Raw genomic sequence first — 19,962 nt, 5'->3', positions numbered from 1 at the left:
ATTTTGGAAAATTTCAGATTAGACAAATAATTGTCAATCAGTTGACGGTATTTGCTTAGTCAGTTTAATGATATACCAACTTGGAAATCTTAATATATCAGCTCTTAGCATAAAACATCAATCAGTCCTACTGGCTTGATTGATTTATATACTGCCCTTCCCTTTCAATGGGACCTAAGGTGACTCAGAAAAAGAAACAATTAAAATGATAAAATTTTAAAATGCAATTAAAGTCAGTCCATTAAAACAATATCTTAACCACAGTATAAAATGCAAAAGCTAAAAAATAAAGCACACACACATAAAAGAAGCCTCCCTGCAAATAATTACACTTTTAAAAAAGCCTGCTTGAGCAAAAAAGGCTTTGCCTGCTAGCAAAAGGAGATCAGATAGTGAGTCGGCCTAACCTTCTGTAAAAGGGAATTACAGAGCGTGGGAGCAGAAAGCTTTCTCTCATGTTCTCTCCAAATGAGCCTGTGATGGTAGCAGGACTGAGAGAAAGGCCTCCTTGTGGATCTTAAGACTCTTAACAGGTTCATATATGGAGGTAGTCTGGACCTAAGCTATAAAGGGCTTTATAGGTCATGACTTATAGTTAGTGAAGCTGTTTTAACGAGTGTTGTGTGCTCCCTGTAACTGGCCCCCAACATAGATAAACCAGAGCCCTGTGAGACCCCGCAGGCCAGTGGCCAAGGAGTGAAGGAGGAACCCCACAGCACCACTTTCTGGATTTGCCCCTTCAGGAAGGAACACAGTCACTGCAAAACAGCATTGACAAGTGCATCACAAGGATATGGTGCAAAGAGTACCATGGTTGACGGTATTGACAGCTTCTGGGAGCTCTAGCAGAACCAACAGGGACACACTCCTCCTATTCCCTGTGTAGGTCATCCACTGAGGTGACCAAAGATGTTTCCATTCCATATCAAAGACTAGGGACAGATGGAAAATGGATCTAGATAATCTGTTCCATCCTATTGCTGAGAAGCCACCCCATGCTCTAGGTTCTTTCTCAGGAATGGAATATTTGAGACTGGCCTATAATTCTCAATCATAGTAAGATTTAGGGATTTTATTTTTATTTTTTATTTTAGTCATGGCCTCACCACAGCCTTTTGGGGGCAGGATGGAAACTCTTCTTGCTGCAGTGAAGCATTGCCCACTTGGCCAGTCCCCTTCTACAGTAGCTGTTTCCAGGTGTCAGGAAGGTTGAGGGTCCAGCACACCTGTGGCAGTTGTCACTTCCAAGGATCTTGTCCACATCCTCAGGCTGCACAAGCTAAAACATATTCAGTAATACACGACAAGCAGATGCCAAGATTATATTGACTACACATATATTAATTACAGGATCCAACTCAAAGTGAGTCCAAGTGATTTTGTCTACAAAGTGTCTTGCAAATTCTTCATCATGAACTGTCAAGTGCTCTGTTTTTTTCTTTTCTTCTTGGGGGTCAGGATGTAAAAGCCCCTGAGCACTCAAAACAGCTCCACTGGATGACACTGTGTTGACACCACCACTGTTGCAACAGCATAGGCTTTCCAATGGGCTCAAGCTTCTGTTTGGTTGGACTCATTCCAAGTCTTCTGTCATTGATGGTCTAGTTTCTGTCCCTTTTGTTTCATTCATCATAGTAAACCAGGGTGCTTGCTTGGCTCCACTTCATGGGCGGGGATGCTTAGGAGCGATTGTGTCTACTATCCTGGCTATTCTCGTACTCCAGAGCTCATCCAGGGCATCAACATGATCACCTGCCAAGGCAAGAGGATAATTCCCCAAGAACGATCAGGAATACATCAGGATCTATAAGCCTCCTGGAGTGGATCATTTTAACCTGCCTCCCAACCCGTAGAGGCTCAAAGTCCAATCTTAAAATGAAGTCCCTTTTTTTCAGGAATAAAACTACTGAGTGATTTATTTATTTTTATTAGCAGTATGTTGCTGCTTTTCAGATTGGAACTTTTCTTTCTTGCTGTAATTCCTTATGTGCAGCCAGTTTTAAGATTGTGCTGCATTTATAGTCCTCCCCCCCTCTGAGTATTAAACCAAGAATTTTCCACCTTCAAAGCTTTTCACTTCTGAAACGTAAATAACTTTTAAGGGACGTATCATATTTCCTAGTTTGGATGTCTTAAATATTTTATAGATTAATAGCTTCCATATGGATACCTGCCTTAAATATGCTGAGAAATAACCTTTTTAATTTTTTGTTCTTATTTCAGAAAAAGATTAGGTCCTCTTTTTGGTTCTACAAAGCTTTTGTTTCAATAAAGCTTTTAGTAGTGCTATCTCTTATTAAAATCCCAACCATTATTACAATGGATAATGGATTAAAAAGGAAATAAGAGATGTTTCTTGGATTAAAGATTGCTACTTTTGGCTTTCAATAAAGAGAAACATTTCAAAGCTGGAGCTATCATATTGCAAGTTGTATTTAATTGCAGCAATGACTAGAACCAGATTGTTTCCCTACATGTGTTACACTTAGCTCTCTAAAATATCAGAATAATGCTTCAGAACAGGAATTTGAACAAAAATGTTTTGGAAGGCAAAGTATTTTCTTTGTCTCAGATACAAGAAAAACTTTAGTTCCTTGCCATGACTGTACCTCAGAGGATCAGTCGTAACATAGAATGGTTGCTGTCAAAGGACGAAATTTTACTGATGTTATGATTACCATGTTTCAGAATGCTGAGGTGGATTGGAGATAAGCTCTTACCTATGAAGCTTCTGTAAGAAAATATTAAAAGAAGTGGCAGTCAGTTCCAGATCTTGACAACTTATTTATCTCAACACAGCACACATAAAGTTCTAACACCATTTTTTACCTCCCAAAAAGTGTTTTTGCAATAAACTAAACTGAGGTTATCACTTAGAAATCATGGGACCATGGGCGTGTACACACACAGAAATGCCTATGAGTAGAAGTCAGCAAAAATCCACTGCTCAGATATTTTTTGGAGAAAAAAATTGCATGATGGCTGATGGTATTATAAAGCTGTATAAGGTCCAAAACACACTGCAGAAATAATCCAGTTTGAGACTGCTTCAACTACCCTGGCTCATACTAGGGAATTCTGCGATCTGTAGTTTTGGGAGACATTTAGCCTTCTCTGTCCCTGTTGCCAAAATAAACTACAGTTCCCAGATTCCCTAACATTGATCCAGGGTGGTTAAAGTGGTCTCAGAGTGGATTATTTCTGCAGTCTGTTTGCACCTATGTGCGTTTCCTTCACAGGATAATGTTAAAAACACTTCAAAAACCTTCCCTATTTCGGAAGAAAAAGTTAGAAGAGGCCCAGATTAATGGATGGGTTATCAGACAAACCACAGGACCTTTTTGAACTTTGGTATTATGCTGGGTTCCTTCCATTACTTAAATAAAAGCTGGTTCTGATGACATTACATTTTTTGTTGGAAGAGCAGCAGTGTTAGAATAACTCTTTAGCTTATGCCGCCCACATCCAGCAAATTTAATTTTTAATGTGCCAATAAAGTCTTGTAATTTGATCTTTTATCTTTGAATAATGATGCTTTCTTTGGGCTGGGGGAGAGAGAGAAGCAGTGGTTCAGACATCTTTGGCAAGGAAGATTTATTCAAATACTTCAGCATTTTTGTCATTCCCCTATTCAGCTTCTATAAGCTTTTCTTGCTTAGCTCAACTTAATAGTTTAACTACGTTTTGGGTAACTTCCTTCTCTAATGCATTTAAATAAATTTATATTGCCTTTTATTTATATTAAATACTTTTAGTAATATTCATCAAATTCTCTTTGGCTTTCCTTACCTTATCGTTAACATTTTCACTAGAATTTTGTTCCCTTCTTTCTTATTTGGACAAAACATTTTTAAAGGAATCTTTCCCCTCCTTATATTATTTCCCTGGACTGTTCTGACATTTTCTTGAACCTGCTAGCATCTTTCCAAATTTCTTGCCTTCAGGTCAATTGTTCCTAGTTCAAGCAGTTTTATTTCTGCACCTATTATATAAGCAATTTTTAAAAGAGGGTATGTGTAGCCTAACTACTATCTAAAGTGGTTGTATCCAGTAGAGCACTCTGGTAAGGTCACTTGTAGAAGAAAAGCTCCCTCTCCTTCTCTTCCTTCTCCTCCCTGCCACCCTCCCATACATCCTGAAAAGCCTCTCGTCAGGTGGCGAAGAGTCTGTTACCATCTTCTTTCTCCTGATTTCTCTTCCTTTTTGTCAAGGATTTTTGTCTCAGGAGAGACTTTTCAGTGTACATCTAAGTGTGAAGCAATAAGGAATTTAATTGGTGTGAGTGTCTTTCCACAAATGCTGCACTGGATACAACCCACTGTAAAGAAATCTGAACACACTAAGTATGGCGGAGTAAAAGCCAGGTGAGCATACATGGGCATAGGTTTCAGCAGCAGATTTTAACAGAGACCAGAAAGAGCAATCCAGAGAGAGGACAGCTGGGCTATGGCAGCTGGCATTGTTCATCTCATTGAGAGAATAAGAGGCAGGCAAGGCAACCTTTGGAACATTAACTTGGGGGAAATGGTTCTTTGACATCCAAAGCACCGAGTTCCCAAAGCCTGAGGCAAAATCTGCAGCTACTCAAAGCTGTTCCAACCCATACTCCTCAGCTTACTAGTTTTTATAGTTATGTGGCTTGAAGGGGACAGACTTATGGCAAGCCCTGTCATCGGATTTTCTTTGCAAGACTTATTCAGAGGAGGCTACTGGTGCTGTGTGAATAAAACTGCTGGTTGTGCTGGCAAGAGTTCTACTTCTGTGCTTCTCTCTTGCTTCAGCACTCGTTGTGAGTATGATCAGATTCAGAGATACTGTACTGAAATGTACATACTATATGAATATTAAAAATTCTTGCCAATAACCTGGGTAACAGACTGCTCCCCCAATCCTAGACACATACAAGCTATAAGCTTGAATGCACAAGGTATATGCTAGATACAAACAATCTCAGAGATCCCATTATTGACACACTGTTTCTCTGCTCTAATTAAGTGAATCCAACTAACTACAGAGGAATAGGAAAAGTACCAAAACATGTTCTACCTTACACTGGAATTACTTTTTAAAAATCACTTATTATATAGCAAACTCAGGTAGGATTAAACTGTTACATAAAAATTGGGGGTTGTATAGTCTGGAGAATTTTTAGGGAAAGCGATGGGATTCTTCCAAGTCAAATCTCCCAGGTTTTGTAGCTCCTAGTTAATAGAATAGGTGCATTGCTGGTAATTTTTTAATCAAGAGCTCTTCTGTTTGCTTTTAGTATTGTACTTGCAAAAGCTACATCAAGATAATGAGCAGTTGACAGAGAAGTCATAGATAGATGGCATGAGGAGCAATACAGGGCAGGGCATCTTATGCTCCTTCTAAAGCTGTGACCAGCCAGGATAGGCCATTGAGGGACATTTTTCACAGGTTTGAACAAAGTAACATTAAAAATATTCCCCTTCCTTGACAGCAGTGGAAGGAACTTAGCTGTGTCACCTCCAGGATGATTTAGTGAATGGGTATAAGGTACTAGTTTTAAAGCATGATCAAGCCTGCCCCCAGAATGCTCTACTGGGAAATCCTTCAGAGCTGTTAATTTTGGGACAGGGCTGCTGCAAGATTTAGAGGAGATAGGAAGAAAGTATTCTATGTTCTACTAGCAGATTGTTGGTTTTAGTCCAGGGTTGGCTTATTTTTAATGTAGTCTAAATATGCTCTTGCTGGAGTGCTCATACAGAGATATCTTTTAAGAATCATAACTCAAACTTGTAACTTTTCCCCCTTAGGAAATAGTAATGTGTGTTCCCTCAACTTCTTATTTTTCTTTTCCTCCTTTTTTTTCTTTTCCCTTCTCTTCCTTTCCCTTCCCCTCCCCAGAGGCAAAAATCATTCAGTTGGATTAATATGTAGAGAGCTATTGTAGGACCTTTGAGACTAACTGAAAGAGAGCCTATGAGCAGAGTTCCATGTAGAGAATACTTTTGTTCACAAAAAGGTACAAAAAGGTGATTTTCTCTGAGTCTCCTTTTGTCCTGCATTATGTGAATACCTGCTTTGAAAAGCTGGAGGTGATGCCAGTGACCTGTGAGGTGATAGCAGGGCTTCTGGGGAAAGTGCAGTTGATACAAGTCCTTTTGCTGGAATGCTTGTAGGACTCCAGGCACTTTAGGACATGGAAAACCCCTGTAACTTGCAGCAGGACTAGTCTGAATCCATGCCACTATCAATATTCTGAATTTTCCCTTTCTTTCCAGAATACATCTAGAATGGAATGTAAAACATAGAAAAATGATGTAGCGGCAGTGAGTGATCTGCTCACCTTTAGATAACTTATAATTATGTGTGCTGGATAAAACATTCAGATGAGGCCACTGCATTTTAAAAATGTAAAAGCTCATTCTGTAATTTGAATATTAAGTGCTAATATGTGTTACGTATAGTCTGCTTTCCAGGGGCATATTTTTGCATCTAAGCCTCCTTCAAAAAATTATCAGTGGAGTATATAGAAGCTGCAGCAGGAAACAGGATCTAAACGGGGGGGGGGGGGGGGGGGAGGAAATCTGTTGCTTCCCCACTTTGCATTTTTATTATGTTCCCCAACCCACTCTATCACAATTCAAATGTGCTGCCTATATGCATAGTGCAACCTTGGTTCAACCATTCCGTGCTGTTGGGATTATTACGCGTTCTGAATGATCTCTAGATAGAATCACAGAATTGGAAGAAACCACAAGGGCTGGGTTCTGTGCTTCCATGAGGGAAGAGACTGTAGTGGGTGTGCATTGGTGCTGATAGGGTCTCCCAAGCCTGCTGAAGAACCAGATTAATCATGCCAAACACCTCAATGCAATGAGAGGAAGCTGCTAAGCAGCAGCAACAGTGGCAGGCGGTGACACTGGCAGGGGAATCTCAGAGAAACAACAGCAGTGACACTTTAGCTGACTCTTGTTAGTACTGCATGCATAGGAGGTGACACTGATAGATAGGAAAGGAAAGTTTGAAGCTGCACAGTGCAGAAACATGGAACATGAAAAGCATGAAAGCTGTAAAACAAGAAATGGAACATACAAGCATTGCAGTACTTGGTATGAATGAACTAAAGTGGATAGGAATTTATTATTTTCAGCCAGATAATTCTATACTATTTTACTCTAGAAATTACATTTTAAGAAGAAACTGGGAATGGCAGTAATAGTGAAGCCAGAGGTTGCAAAGGCAGTTAGGGAACATAATGCAAAACTAAATAGTATCAGTAAGATTTCACGGAGAACCTGGCAGTACAACCACATTTAAGCTTATGCTTCAACTACAGATGTAGAAAAGAAAGAAATAGAACAACTCTATGCTGGTATCTAGGAAGAAATTGATCACATCCAGAACATGACATGTTGATAATCCTAGGCGATTGGAATGTGAAAACAGGAAGAAAAGGAGAACCGCACATTCCCAGAGTATTTGGTGAGGCCAACAGTTTGTTCACTGCAAACACATTCTTAAAGCAAGCAACCAGACAGTTGTACATATGGATATCATCAGATGGCCAATGCAGCAATCAAATAAGAGTCCATAATTGGAAGCAGAAGGTAAATAAGATCCATTCTTTCTGCAAAAACAAGAACAGGAACAGACTGTGGCACAGATCAGGAAAATTAAGAATAAAGCTAATGAAGAACATTAAACCAATCAGTGACAAAATACAGTCTAAAGAAATCCCTGTCAAATAGGTGGGCAACTGTGGAGAGATAGGGGCCAATTTTCACTCCTTTACTCCCCCCCCCCATAAAATTGTACTTCAGCACCCTGGAAGTGAATTGAATCACTTCCAGCCATCTGGGCCGATTTCAGCTGATCTTTCATTTTCTGGATTTTGAAGGTCTCTGAGGTGTATGAAGTAAACCTTCACATTTCCAGCTGGCTTTAAATGATTTGGCTAGATTTTGGATGAAATATTTCTGAAAAATCACTTGAATTTTTTCTCTTTGTGGCTTGCTAAGGGGACTTCAGTAAATGAACAAAAATGGGGCTCAGATGCCACATGTGTCCCATAGTGTGTACTTTGCCCACCCTTACTATAGAATTTAAAAACAATGTAAACAGATTTGCACCACCAAGCCTATTTGAATGGGAACTAGAAGAACTCTGGACCAAAGCCAGGAACATTATTGGGGGGAAATACAAAAAGACACTTTATAGCAGGGAGAGAGTGTGTGAGAGAGGAGCCTCATTGGATGAGTGAAATTGTTTTGATGGTTAAGGATAGATGAGAAGCAAAAGGAAAAGGTGACAGAAATAGGATCCGAACTGAATGGAACTGGTCAGCAACTTGTGAGTAGGCAGAAAGAGAATTATTATAAAAACCAGTGCAAATAAATATAAGATCACAAAAATAGTAGAAGATTGACCTGTTCCACAGGATCCAAAAAATCATAGATAAATTCAAGGGAATTTGATTTCCTATGTCACCAACAAGGGAACATATTATATTGCCTGTATAAAATTGAAAGAAGATGGAAGCAGTAAACCTGCACAATAACTCCAACCATCACCCAGGACAAAAAAGAAGCACAATCAAAACACTGATAGACCGAGCAAAACGCATCTGCGGACCCCACTTCTTAGAAGATGACCTGAAGCACTTGGACTGGGTTACAGGCTAATGGTTATTCCAGCTCAGACATCAGAAGGGCTGCCAGGCCCAGAAAAACCCAGAGAAGTGAAGACAAGCAGCCACCCAAAGGGAAGGTATTTTTACCATATCAAAGGAGTCACGGACAGAATAGGCAAAGTGGTGAGGAAGCATAACCTGCAAATGGTTTACAAACCGATGAAGAAAATCCAGCAAATGCTTCGCTCAGCCAAGGACCAGAGAGACCCTCTCACAGCCGCAGGAGTTTACCGCATACCATGCAGCTGCGGACAAGTCTACATAGGGACCACCAAACGTAGTGTGCAAACAAGAATCAAGGGACATGAGAGACACTGCAGACTGGGCCAGCCAGAAAAATCAGCAGTAGCAGAACATGCCACAAACCATCCTGGGCATAAAATACTGTTTGAAAACACTGAAATTCTGGACCATGCCAACCACTACCATGTCAGGATGCACAGGGAAGCCATTGAAATCCACAAATATCTGGATAATTTCAACCGGAAAGAAGAAACCCTTAAAGTGAACAAAATTTGGCTACCAGTCCTGAGGAATAGCAAAATAAGGTCTCAGCAAATGCAAATTGGAAACCATTCAGAGTCAGGGGCTTTCCCAGTAGATATTGATCACCATTTAGCAGACATTAATCCGCGTTTGCATTAGCCTCCCAGCCTGAGGCCAGCCATCAACACAGAACAATACACATGCAAATCACTCCTGCATTCCCAGGCTCACACAGTATATATACACCCAATTTTTCCAGGCAAAGCATTCTCTGAAGATGCCAGCCAGAAATGCTGGCGAAATGTCAGAAAGAAACTCTGCTAGAACATGGCCACATAGCCCGAAAAACCCATGAAAAACTATGTATCTAACATGTATGTTAGCTGTTTTGCCATAGCTTTTTACTGAGAAGGAACTAGTCTATGCTGAAATTGGCCTGAATTTAAACAAGCTAAATTGGAATCATAGAATCATAGAGTTGGAAGAGACTGCAAGGGCAATCCAGTCCAACCCCCTGCCCTTTAGGAAATCTAGATTGGAAATTGTTGGCACAGAAAGTAAGCTTGCACACAAATGTGAAGTTGGCTGATATCTGTAATGTTTTCAGAGGAGTTGATTTTTTCAATCAAATCTAGAACTTTAAATTTAAATCTTTAGGGATATTCTTTCTTCTTCATCCTTGCCAGTTATGGTGGGAATTCCTGTAATGGCTTAGTGTGATAAAGTGTCTTAATTTACAGTTGAGTTCTTCTTTTTATGCCTTTTAAATTGAACCTTCATTTTCCTTCTTCCTTACTTTGCTTCTGACATTATAATTTGTAAGCATTTTGCAACCATTCATGCAGTGCCTGAAGCACACCTTGAATGCCTGAAGCTACTTGGTTTTAACTAGCATTTGCATTTCTTACATGCTATATTGGAAAAATAAATCTGCATTAGCTGTCACTTTATCATCTTGACAGCTTCTTAATCTGCACCTTCCCTCTGCCTCTATGGAGAATAAATAAATGAAATAACATGTTGTTGTACTTGTGAAATCATGTAATGATATCATTAGCATATTAGTGGAGTAGTTAGCAAAAAAATTACATAATGCATTATTTCTTTTTTTACTAAAGAAACAATGAAATTTCTAAAGCTCACTAGGATTTGTTGGTGCTGTACTTGAACATTTTTCTTTTATTTAGAGTTTATTGCATTTCCTTTGAATAATTTTTCATGAGAATATTAATTAGTATACTAGGACAGTGGTTTTTTCTCTTTTTTTCCATGAGTTAATCTACATAGGACACATACTATAAAGTATATATTTTTCAAGGGTTCATTTGCATCATGAGCTATGATACCAACAAAAAAATTCATCTGATGCCACAGTGGCACAAATATACCAAGACCCTTCTGGTTTGCATCAGGTCAGAGTGGGCAAGTTATACTTCCATATGACTTTGGCATCTTGAAGTCTGGGTTCTGGGAACCTTGATCCTATTTTGGTGCAGATAGATTCAAGAGCCTATGAGCTTTATGAAAAAGGATGCAGAGCAATCTGTACTTAGATACTTATAGTCATTTTGTATTGTTTCCTTTAGATTATATGCCTGAAGGTGGGGAGTAATTTTTTATTTTACTTTCTATAGTGCTTAAAATATTTCACATAAACATATAAATAATAAATAATTATCATCCTCCTCCTCCTCAAGGAAAGTCTGAAGAGTCTTTGCCATTTTGAGTTTCAAGCATGAATAGTCTTTTCCAAGTGATCTTTATTCTTATCAGAATATAAATATATGTACAGTTTTTATTTATTTTTTATTTATTGAATAGATTTATATCCTTTTTTTGACCAGAGTCATCAAAGTGGCTTCCAGTATTTATAAAATACAACGGTTGCAGCAAGAAACAGTTGCAGCTAAAACATACATGAAGACAGTGAACCTGAGCCACGTTGGGGCAGAACCCAGCACCTGCTGTTCTTTCCTTGAGAACAGTTTTAGTCAGACCAGTAGAGATGAAATCTCCATAGAGCAGGCCTTAATGTTGTAAATGCTTGCACAGACTTGCCCCCCTTACTCCTACCTTGTCACAGGTTAATGAGCTTCATTTGACCATGTGAATCTGGGGAGACTGTGTTGCTGGAGCAGCCTGATACTGTCTTTGCCAGCTTTTCCCGCTCTACTTTTCAACTTCTGCAGGGCAGTTGGTTTCAGTTTGTCCAAAGGAAGTAGCCTATAAATAAAATACTCGTGGATAGTTTGGACACATCACAAACTGGAAGGACAGAAAGATCTTTGGTGAAATAAGGTTACAACCAGTTAAGTAGGGCCAACTCTATGAGAATAGTATCATAGCAAGATAAGAAACTCTCAGGATCTGGGACATCATACTGTGGAGGATACTGGTTGTAGTATTCCTTCCTAGAGAGGTCTTGTCTCAGAATGGGCCGGGGTGGGGCAGGGGAGGAAGGGGAACAGGCTTAAAGAAGCCTGGCTAACCAGGATTGTACAAAAGCTCTCCCCATCTTGGATGCTAGATATAGCCCATGACTATTTTGTATCATGCTCCTACATGGCTGGCAGGAGAAGCTGTAGGTCACTTATCCTTCATCTGAGGCTGATGGAAATGCTATATCTTCAGGCTTGTATGTGAGAGGATGCTGAAGGTCAAGGATAGGCAGAGTGAGGATCTTGGGTTGCATGTGGCCCCCAAGGTTGTTTTGACAGTCCTTAAACCCTCCAAGCTCCCCACTTCCCACTTATTTATTTAGAGTATTTATACACTGCTCTTCTGTCAAAAAGGCTCTCAGAGCAGTTTGTTGTTGTTGCTGCTGTTGTATGCTTTCAAGCATTTTGGCAAGATTTGCTGAGAAGGGATTTGCCTTTGCCTTCCTCTGAGGCTGAGAGAGTGTGACATACCTAGTATCAACCAGTGGGTTTCCATAGCCAAATGGGGATTCAAACATATAAAATAACTGGAATAGGGCAAAAGGGAGCATTCCACCACCACCGTTTGCAAATGGACCAGTATGTAAAAAATTCTTGTGGCCTAATGTTTCTGAGGTTTTCTTCAAGGTTATCTTTTAAAATATGCAAACAAACAAACCTAAGGGCAAAATCAGTGCCTCCCTGGCATTCGCAATGGAATGTTCTTCCCTACCTTGTCTCTATTCTCTACCTTCTGTGCCACCAAAAACCAGCTCTAGTGGGGGCCCCAAAACTCCAGACCCAGCTTGGAGAGCACATGGGAGTTATAATGCAGGGGGAGTCAAGGAAGTAAAGTTTGTGAACTCCAAAGCAGCATTGATTTTGCCCTTAATTTTTTTTTAAAATATAATTTTGAAGAACCCTCTCTTCACAGTTCCACTAGATTTTGCCTGGGGAAGTTTTCCACTAAAAGGACGCAATCCTCTGTGCATATACTTCAGAATAAACTGCATTGATGTTAGTGAAACAAGGGTAAAAATTTACAGCATCACATTTGTTGTAGCTTTGGTGTTCCAAAATAACCTATTAGCTAAATAGATGGCTAATGGGATACATGGGCTGTGAAGAGAAAATCAGTTTTATAGCAGGTAACTACAGGGTCTGTATACAGGTAACAGGCAAGGACATTGTAGCTGAAATTGAAAGACCTGCTAAGAAATCAGAATTTAAACTTGTTACTTACACCCTGCTTTTGAAACTAATTTCTTGAAAAAAGAAAAAAATGGCAACAGTAAAATGCAGTGCTAAAAATTAAATCAAAATTTATTATAATACATTTTCTATTTTACGGTATAAAACTGCAAGATGGTGTACAGTATATGGACAAAGGAGAAGCCATGTGTAAGTCTGCATATATGTGGTGCAGCTAAAGTGAAGTGCATAGTCTGGGGTTGTGGATTCTTGCTTGCTACAAAGCTGAGTAGCCTTGGGTAACTGTGAATGCGTTTTCGGACGCACATGTATATGTGTAACTCATGTCAAAAGGCTAAAAAGCTGCTTTTAATAATCTGAAGGAAGGTAGAATGTGAGTATAAACCAAACTTTGGTCCAAGTGGTGCCTTTCCAAATTAAATGTAAAGGATTTTATGAATGGAGTTTATGAATTGTACAGTAACTTTACTTTAAGCAAAATAATGTATCCCAGTTGTTCATATTTATGATGAAAAATAGATGACATAAAATGATTCCCCCCCCCCAAGTAGGTATTACTTGGTCTTTAAATGGTCTTTCATTGTGCAATGTCTTGAAAATTCTTAGCAATAGATGAGAATCTGCTGTTGCAAAGACAGTCTTGCCTTAAATGTTTTCTGTCGCCAAGAGTCAAATGCTGTTAAGTCCTGTTAGTGGACTTTTATAGCAGTAGCGAGCACCAGACTGCAGTGGTGATGGAGCGCAATGGTATGTTGACTTAAAATGCCATGAAATGCAGAGACAGTTGTATGCAATGCTGCAGAGGGAACCATTTCTAGATGGAATGATTGGCCATATGCACCCCCCTCATGGGACTGAAAGGAGCGGAAATATACCCTACTGCTAACTCTGCATGAAATTGCAGTGTTAGGGTGTAATGACCAGATGTTCCAATCTCAACAAACAGCTTGTTATGTGACTCCGCAAAAAATGCTGTTGCTTTGATCATGCACACCTTGAAAGAAAAAGTAATTGAATCTGGGCTGTCTTAAGTTCATCATAGTCAATAAACTTCCACTTGACCTTTCCCACCTGTTTTTGATACTTCTGTGAATATATCCTGACAAGCATATGTTTACTGTTTAAAATTTTACCCAGCTGATAAAGAAAGATCATGGTATTTTGTTGTAACCAGTTAGATGTCAATATGCATGAACCTAGCAGAGTAAGTGGCTTGTAGCTGTGGCTGGGAAAGAGGCATGATCATCACCATAAGAACAAACCAATAGTTAACATGTAAAATGTTCTGAAATGTTAACAGCACAAGATATTAATAGAGCATTTACACACCCTGTTGCTCATTCTTGGTACTGAAGTCACTACTATGTTAATGTCTGTTGGTACTATGTTGATATTCCAAACATATTTCTGGGGCTGTAATAACTCCAGATGAACAAGGATGGTGGTATTTTGGTGCAGGAGGAGCCATTTTGTTATTACCTTCTGAGATTTATTAAGCCAGTATCATCACAGCACATTTACAAGAGGGACAGGCAACAAACAGCACACTGTCTCTTCATTATTATTATTATTATTATTATTGCGCTGTAGATTTGCACAGCGCTGTACATAAAACAATAAATATATAAGAGTAAACCTGCCTATGGCATACAATCTAAGAGATACTAGGATAATAACCTAATAGGAGCTCTTCTGTTCAAGAATTCAGGCAACCAGTGAAGAGCCATCACCATCACTTAATTTTCCTTTACCAGTGAACACTCAGTATTCTGTGACTAACTGAGGATGCTCAGCAGTCATTGGTTTCTTCAGGGGGATCTGTCCCCTTAGAAGAAAATTTTTATACATTAGGAAAACTAAGGGTTTGTCAGTCTTACTGATACCTCCTTTTTGTTTCTTAGTAACCCTATTGGCAGCACCAGTCGTGACAGCACTAAAACACCTGGCTTTTCTGTTACAGGGAGTTACAGTATATTTTGTATTCATTGTGTTGCTTGGTTGCAGCTGGTGAACTGCTGTATTGTTTCACCATTTACTACGTTCCCATAAAACATATTAAGTTCTTGACTTCAAGTACTATTCTTTTCAGTAATCTTTGAGCATTAGAAATTCTAACACATCCTCTGTGTGCCTAGAAGCATGAGATCTTAGAGAACAACCTCTTTGAAGTTCAGTTTACTTTTCCATTCTTCTGAATATACCTTCTTATACGTTTGGGTGCAAATAACTGAGTGTGCTCTGTGACCATTCCAGTTTTCACATTTGCTGCTTAGGAATATACCACAGGAATCTGCTTTTCGCTGCATCAAAGCCCTCCCCCCTTCCACCATCTTGAGGGGGAGAGACGAGGCCTGGCCTGGAAAGACTAAGAGCCCTCCTCCTGACCACCATCTTGAGGGGGAGAGACGAGGCCTGGCCTGGAAAGACTAAGAGCCCTCCCCCCTTCCACCATCTTGAGGGGGAGAGACGAGGCCTGGCCTGGAAAGACTAAGAGCCCTCCCCCCTTCCACCATCTTGAGGGGGAGAGACGAGGCCTGGCCTGGAAAGACTAAGAGCCCTCCTCCCGACCACCATCTTGAGGGGGAGAGACGAGGCCTGGCCTGGAAAGACTAAGAGCCCTCCTCCCGACCACCATCTTGAGGGGGAGAGAGGCCTTGCAATTTTTTGTATTGTATTGCAATTTTTATTGTACACCGCTATGATCATTGCGGAATAGCGGTCTATAAATAAAACTTATTATTATTATTAGAAGCATTTGGTCCGATATTGTCAGTTCCGACTGGCAACAATGGTTCTTCAGGTTCCAGGCAGAATTCTTTCTTCACTCTTATTTGAAAATCCATGATATTAGCTTCTAATCCAAACATTACCCAGGAGTGATCTTGCTTTAGCATCCAAAATAGACAAGATTATGTGTTTTCAGCATGGATGGCACCGAAATGCTACTTGGGAAGGCTAGGATGTAGAAGAAAATGTTTATGAAGACAATATGCTGCTAATTTGAGTGTCTCAGTACATCTTACACTATGAGAAAGAAAACATTTAACTTCAAATAATCTCTCATAAACAGTAGAAATTATGCTGTCATAGTAACAATGGCTTTTCATTTAAAATGCAAAGTTTTCATATAAATCTGCAGTTACACTGTTTTGTGCAGCCTTTGTCCAGATGGTATAGTAAAAGAAAAGCTCCATGCAATTTGTGTTACTGGAGTTTTACATGGGTCTGTAAATTGGAAAAAAACATAGAATTATTCACACATAATTTAATGTCAGTAGATGTTTTTGCTTTAAAATTAAAAAAATAAAACATATTGGTTTGCTAATATATTTGTCCATTTAGTATGATGACAGTCTTTTTTTTAACACAGTAATCTTTTAAGATAACATGAAAGTAAATTGCTGAGTGAAATATTGCAAGCATGGAGAATGAAGGCAATTGCTAGGAATGGATTCTCTTTGGATAGCATTGGGTAGAATTTTTCTGCCATTTTTGGTTGAAATATTCTACTATTAATGAAATACTGCTTACCCATGGCTTTGTATTTAACAAAGCTGAAGAATTTCTCAGTGCAAAGGAATCATGTTATCTGTCTTGTCAGTTCCATTGAATTATCTGCACACCAAAACACTTACTGCTTTCAAAAGAAGTGGAGCTCTGGGCTAAGTTTACTTTTGAATACCTGCCCACTTACTGAGTCTTTTTGCACATCACAGCTACATTATCTTTAATGCTGGTGTGAAATGGGAAAGTTATTATTTATTTAATTCACTATTATGAAACAGTTATAACTGGCATTTAGTTCTATGGTAAAGTGATATAGCTCCTAACTGAGTCAATAGGGTGGTGACTGTATTTGGGAGAATTTATGTTATCAAGTTGGTTGATTCTTCCCAGCCAGACATAAGAGTTTACCATTGTTTCATTGTGACACTTCAACTTTTTCTCTGTAGTACTGTACTACTGTATTCTGTTTTCCCATTTTAAACGAAACTTTAATATGGAGAAATATTTTATGAGGGATGTTTTCTGGAAGCTGTATTACAACCTAATTTACTAGTTTAGCACCATTCAGGTATGGGCGTTTTTCATATAAAAATCTGCAGAATTGCTTTAAATAATCTACCAGAGAAGATACTATATATATTACTGTATATACTCAACTATAAATTGATAAATTTATGCCCCAAAATTGACCCTAAAATCTGAGTCGACATATATACGCGTCAATAACTAGTACTGCTCCACTCTTGGTGCCTCGAGGCATGTGTTTTTCTGTGTGTGTGTGCGCCTTTTCTTCCCATGGGAGAAACTCCCCATTTAACACCACTTGCTTCTCTCCCCAGTCTGATTTGCAAGCCTCCTCTTCCAACAGAAAAAAACACCTAATTTAACACCACTTGCTTCCCTCTCCAGTCTGATTTGCAAGCCTTCTCTTCCCATGGAAGAAACACCTTATTTAACACCACTTGCTTCCCATCACAATCCGATGTTAAAACCTCTCCTCCAGCACTTGGGAAGTGTTGTTAGGTGGGCGGGAGAGGTCCAGAGAAGGAGAAGGTGGTGTGGATGTGGTATTTTCTGCTTTCCATCCTTTGTTATAGCCCCCTAGGTTTTACCCTTGACTTATCCATGGGTTCATATAAAAATCCATGATTTTGACCCCGAAACCTTCCCTCGACTTATACATGAGGTCAACTTGCACACAAGTATATACAGTGGGCCCTCGCCTTACGCGGGGATCCATTCCGGATCACTCCGTGTAAGGTGAATTCCGCCTATGCTCAAGCCCCATTGTAAACAATGGGGCTCGTGTGCGGCGGGGTGCAACGGGCGCACGCGCCCATGCAATTGAATGGGACGCGCCACCCCTTCCGCCCCGTGCGCCCCCTTAAATGTAGAATTCAAAATGTAGAATTATGTGCTCAGTGTGTATATCCAGTTTCATTCCAACGTCATAGTGTTCAAGAGAGTTTCAGTGTTACAAAGAAGTGACGAAGCAAGTAAAATGCCGGGTTTGCCTGACTAATAGTAGAAAGAATAGGTTTGGGCCACAGTAGGACGGGCCCTATTGCTATGCATCTTCTCATCCTTCTTTTTATAGAAATCTTGTTGAAATGATCATAGTAGCAGTACTTGCTGCTGGTTTTGTTGCCTAATAATATCTGTGCATTTTCTTCCATTTAGTTTCTCTGTTGTTTAAGTGACAAATTTTGCTTAAAATAATTCCAACGTCTTTTTAATTTTGATGATTCAGAACTATTGTGTCCTCAGAGAACTTAGGATGGGTTTGTTTTATTTTGTTGTTTTCTAATTCTTTATTTATCAGTTGATTATTTAACCACCTTAGAGCCTGGCTTCATTGAAGATTCTACTTCATTGAAGTATTGGTCCACATTTTTGTGGATTTGTTGCTTTTTTATCATCTGTTGACAATGTTCGTAGCCTTTCTTAAGCTGTATCAGTCTGTTTGATCCTTCCAACAACCTAAAGATTTTCATAATTTCAAGTTCACCTGCTTGTAAGTGAATGCAAAAGTTTGATTGAACTAATTATTGTATTGTTTTTAAAATTTGAAGGGTTGACTATTTTATGTTTGATATGTTTTCATTTTATAACAAATGCAAAAATATAATAATGAAAATATGATTCTAAACATTCCAAAACATATTCTGTCTTTCCCCCCTCCCATTGTTTTTATCTGTAGTGGTTGATCCAGTCCCCTTACAAAGCTGCAACATTTTTTGGATGCATTGGAAAAGATAAATTTGGTGAGATTTTAAAGAAGAAAGCTGAAGAAGCTCATGTGGATGCTCATTACTACGAGCAGAGTGAAGAACCAACTGGAACCTGTGCTGCCTGCATCACAAGTGATAACAGGTCCAGTACTTTTCCTCTTGAGAAGTTATCTTTTCAGGATATAAAAAAGAGAAAATAGGAAATCCATCATTTGCTTTAGAATGGCAGAGATTTGCAACCATATTTCTCTAGCATTCATAAGTGGCTAGAGTCCCACTTCCTCCCTGTCTATTCTTTCAAAGATCTCTTCAGTTTGCTGTTGATCCTCATCTTTTACCAGTGTGCCCACCTGGGTTCATTGCCAAAAATCCACTATTTTACTGTGTCTTTCTAATTTCTGTTGCAGGAAAGCTGGGTTCTTAAAACTCTTGTTGATAGCATTAGTGGGAACTTCTTGAAAGCTTGTATAAATGGTTGAGAGATGTAGGGCCCAAACAGATAGGCCGAAAAAGCCAGCTTCCGCACAGCCTGGAGCATGGCCATTGGATGACTCCCACCTGCAAGACACATGAAGCCATGCTGAAGTTGTTTCTGGGGTGCACAACCTGGCCCAAAAGGGAGCAGATTTTTTTCTGCTCCTTTTTGAGCCGTGGCATCTTGGGCAGGGGCGACTGCAAGTCACCCCTTTATGGCTGTCTGTTTCGGCCCTAAGCTTCAAAGTAGGAAGTCTTCAATTTCCATCTAATGTGTCTGTCACATAGTCAGTAGTATGTGTCATTAGTCAGAATAAGCACACTCATGCTCAGCACCCTGCTCAGCTGCTATATTAGGTCATCACTGATCCACCTTACAGGAGTGTTATTCAGGTTACAAGAAGAAAGGGCACGAAGAGCAATTTTAACACTAAAGGCAGATGTATTGTATTATCAAATTGCAGTATCATTGTTTGGGAGGGGCCAGAATAAAGAAATGGTTGTTACAACCTGGCCCATTGGTGGGAACCTGACTGGAGATTGCAGCAGTGAAAGTAAGATTATGACTGATGCACTGAAGATATTTCCCAATGAGGTAATAGGAGGTGTGCAGGAAAGAAGGGTAAATTAATCTGTACAATCAACAAATTAAGGAGCAGACAGTATCATTGCATGGGGCAGATTTTATCCCTGAATCTGCTGTGTTGCTAATGTGGTTCGAATATTTAGAATATACGAATGAACTTTAAATAACAAAGTATTGATGATAAAGCATATCATTTTTATTTGAATCTTATTCCAAGGGTTCATTAAAGTAGTATAATGGTGACTCCCCCCCCCCCCCGTTATCATCATGCAAAGCTATATTTTCCTGAACCATATTTTAGCCATATTACCCCTCTTCCCATCTCCTCTCGCATGCACAAGAGTAGTCGCTTGTAAACATTTTTGTTCATATTTAAGCTAACTGGAGTTTTTC

At 39.4% G+C, this 19,962-nt stretch overlaps 1 protein-coding gene across 3 annotated transcripts in view; it reads left to right on the top strand.

Moving 5' to 3' along the window:
* Positions 1–19,962, top strand: part of ADK (adenosine kinase) — a 225,869-nt gene that overhangs the window by 97,522 nt on the left and 108,385 nt on the right. For all 3 annotated transcript variants that reach the window (XM_089510759.1, XM_089510757.1, XM_089510758.1), the window contains exon 5: positions 18,479–18,651. In XM_089510759.1, coding sequence (XP_089366885.1) covers positions 18,479–18,651 — 173 coding nt within the window. The remainder of the gene's footprint in view (positions 1–18,478; positions 18,652–19,962) is intronic.

The sequence above is a fragment of the Sceloporus occidentalis genome, unplaced genomic scaffold (genome assembly GCF_023333645.1).
Source record: "Sceloporus occidentalis isolate IW3139 unplaced genomic scaffold, rSceOcc1.0.p SCAF_2, whole genome shotgun sequence".
Classification (NCBI taxonomy): domain Eukaryota; kingdom Metazoa; phylum Chordata; class Lepidosauria; order Squamata; family Phrynosomatidae; genus Sceloporus; species Sceloporus occidentalis.
The sequence above is the reverse complement of the archived record's forward strand: the minus strand, read 5'-3'. Positions and strand labels throughout refer to the sequence as shown.